The sequence below is a fragment of the Musca vetustissima genome, unplaced genomic scaffold (assembly GCF_032173495.1).
Source record: "Musca vetustissima isolate MV318-11 ecotype Yass unplaced genomic scaffold, APGP_CSIRO_Mvet_v1 utg7851, whole genome shotgun sequence".
NCBI classification, from domain to species: Eukaryota; Metazoa; Arthropoda; class Insecta; order Diptera; family Muscidae; genus Musca; species Musca vetustissima.
The window spans coordinates 239,853-243,058 of NW_026878755.1; the positions used below are offsets into that span (position 1 = coordinate 239,853).

The 3,206-nt window shown below is 34.3% G+C and overlaps 1 protein-coding gene across 1 annotated transcript; it reads right to left on the reverse strand.

The window, feature by feature from the left end:
• Positions 1-907: 907 nt before the first annotated feature.
• LOC133323531 (odorant receptor 49a-like) lies at positions 908-2,753 on the reverse strand. The gene is made up of 4 exons (XM_061532449.1): positions 1,954-2,753; positions 1,243-1,444; positions 1,029-1,184; positions 908-967 (listed from the first exon to the last, which is right to left on the reverse strand). The coding sequence occupies exons 1-4, from the start codon at positions 2,751-2,753 to the stop codon at positions 908-910; spliced, it is 1,218 nt and encodes a 405-aa protein (XP_061388433.1).
• Positions 2,754-3,206: the final 453 nt, after the last annotated feature.

A 3,206-nucleotide genomic window follows, 5' to 3' on the forward strand; every position in this document is an offset into this window, starting at 1 on the left:
CACAAAATATTCCACCAAGGCCACAGCCAATGGTGAAAAGACTATCACAGCAATGGCACAGCATTGCATATAGACGGTGTTGGTAATCCACTTTGGCCAAAAATATGCATTTACATCATAGGCCATACGATCTGCCAGAGGCCATACGATCTGCGTGGACTTTTAAAGAAGATTTTTTTCAAGCACCAACAAGGCGTGGACTTTTTAAAGGAGAATTTTTTCAAGGACCAACAAGGCGTGGACTTTTTAAAGAAGAATTTTTTCAAGGACCAACAAGGCGTGGACTTTTTAAAGAAGAATTTTTTCAAGGACCAACAAGACGTAGACTTTTTAAAGAAGAATTTATTCAAGGGCCAACAAGGCGTGGACTTTTTAAAGAAGAATTTTTTCAAGGACCAACAAGGCGTGGACTTTTTAAAGCTTAATTTTTTCAAGGACCAACAAGGCGTGGACATTTTAAAGAAGAATTTTTTCAAGGACCAACAAGGCGTGGACATTTTAAAGAAGAATTTTTTCAAGGACCAACAAGGCGTGGACTTTTTAAAGCAGAATTTTTTCAAGGACCAACAAGGCGTGGACTTTTTAAAGCAGAATTTTTTCAAGAACCAACAAGGCGTGGACATTTTAAAGAAGAATTTTTTCAAGAACCAACAAGGCGTGGACTTTTTAAAGAAGAATTTTTTCAAGGACCAAGCAAAAAAGGGGTGTTTTTTAATAATTCAATTTTTCTAGGACCAAACCAAAAAGAAGTGATTTTTTTTTAAATTAATTTTTTCTAGGACCATACCAAAAAGAAGTGATTTTTTTAAAATTAATTTTTTCTAGGACAAATTTTATTTTAATTTTTTGTACATTCAAATACTTTCCGAAAATACAAATCTCCATAAATTATTTATTCACATTTTTTTCATTTCTTTTCCATAAGGCTACGCCACACAGTGAACAATTGAAATGTTATACGCATAACCTAGAAAAAGAAAAGGATTATAACAATATTATTCTACGAAAACTATATACCGAAAACTTACCCCCTCAAATGCCTTTAAATTGGTGGTTTGAAATCCGCCAGCATTTATTTCACACTGACGTTGAGCTCTACCCATAATTACCATTATCGATTTCTTATAGCTTCGAGAAGCATTGTACCAAGCTTGATCATAGGCAGCTTCGGCAATTTTTAAACTCTAGAAGGAGGATACAAATAAATTATTTTTCGTAGTTATATAGGAGTTCGTATTATACCTTATTGATAATTAATTGTCCATAATAGCAGACCATAAAATATTGACCCACAGTTGTTGGTAAAAATGCCAAATAGCCAAGTATGTCTGAATTTACTCCCTGAGTAAGAACGTAAATCCCTGCCCCGAATAGTGTTGCTACTGTTGAGAATAGCATAACCAGAATGAGTAAACTGATGTTTTGCCGTAAGTCGTGGGCGAGTCTGGAAATACAAAAAATATAGAGTGCGATTATACAAATTATAAAAGAGGTCTTCCTTAATATCCTTAATATTATTCTTTAAAAATCAACGGCTTGTTGGTCCTTGGAGAAATTTTTCTTTAAAAATCAACGCCTTGTTGGTCCTTGGACAAATTCTTCGTTAAAAATCAACGGCTTGTTGGTCCTTGGACAAATTCTTCTTTAAACATCCACGCCTTGTTGGTCCTTGGAAAAATTCCTCTTTAAAAAATCCACGCCTTGTAGGTCCTTGGAAAAATTCTTCTTTAAAAAATCCAGGCCTTGTTGGTCTTTTAGAAAATTCTTCTTTAAAAAATCCACGCCTTGTTGGTCCTTGGAAAAATTCTTCTTTAACAAATCCACGCCTTGTTTGTCCTTGGAAAAATTATTATTTAAAAAATCCACGCTTTGGAAAAATTAATAATTACAAAATCCTGGCCTCCGTGGTACATGGATTTTGTTAAATCCCTTATCAAGTTATTTTCTACTTACTCCAATAAAACTTCATGTTTCCGCACCAATTTCCTCACAACGTGTAAATCCTTTTTAGCTCCTCCTTCCTGCCATTTATATTCTTCCAAATTCCTTGAAATATAATCGAAATGCATGCACAGCTGAATGGCATAGGCCACGAGCCAAATGTCGGGAGAAATATTAAAAATAACAGCGTAATGAGTTCCCATTACCAATAACGAATAGATGAATATATAAACCAAAGGATTATGATGATCAACGATATACATGTGATCCCCGTACAAAATGTGATAACCAAATTCAGCATTAGCAAAGCCCTCCTTCAGCAGGCCCACAAAATATTCCACCAAGGCCACAGCCAATGGTGAAAAGACTATCACAGCAATGGCAAAGCATTGCATGTAGACGGTGTTGGTAATCCACTTTGGCCAAAAATATGCATTTACATCATAGGCCATACGATCTGCTAGAGAGGTGGGGAAAATTTCCTTTAATCTTTGGAATAACTTTCGATTCGATTTTAAGTTGTAAAAGAAAACCAAACTTTTAACTATTCCAAAGAGATTGTGAAAAATATCATCGATGAGTCGTAGAATTAATGGTAAATCCTCAGATCTGCTTAGAATTTCGGTTAAGGCTATATTGGCCACAAAATAGGTGGTATATAAACAGGAGAGCAGCGCGAATAGGAAATACAATTTCATTAGGTACTTCATCAACCACGAACGTGGTAAGCCTTGGAAATCAAAGCCCAATGTTTTCTGCAGCAAACATGGTAGGTATACAAAATCTTCAAAAAAACGCTCGATTATAGCCATCGTTGGACGTTCAAGTTTATTGGGACAATATCCGAAGTTTAAAATAATATTTTTTTTATTATTTTTACACCCAAAACTTTGATGTTGTTTTTGTTACGTTCAATGGCTCTCGGCAAAATAAAACACCCCTTGGCACAAAAATATCCTTTTATTTACACTCTGGCTCATTAAGATTTTAAACAATTTAATTGAACAATTATTGTAGTGTTTAGTAAACAAAGATAATTAGTCCTACTAATCGAAAACATATAATTATAATGTCTGATAACTTAATTTGTAATAATAATGAATATTTTCCGAACAAAATATGAACAAACATTCACAAACAATTTCAAAAAAGCCCAGGGTAGCTGCTTGAAAGTTCCTGAAACAAAACATTCTATAAAAAATCCACGGCTGAAAATATTCTCTAAAAAGTCCCCGCCTCTACAGTCCCTCAAAAAATATTCTCTA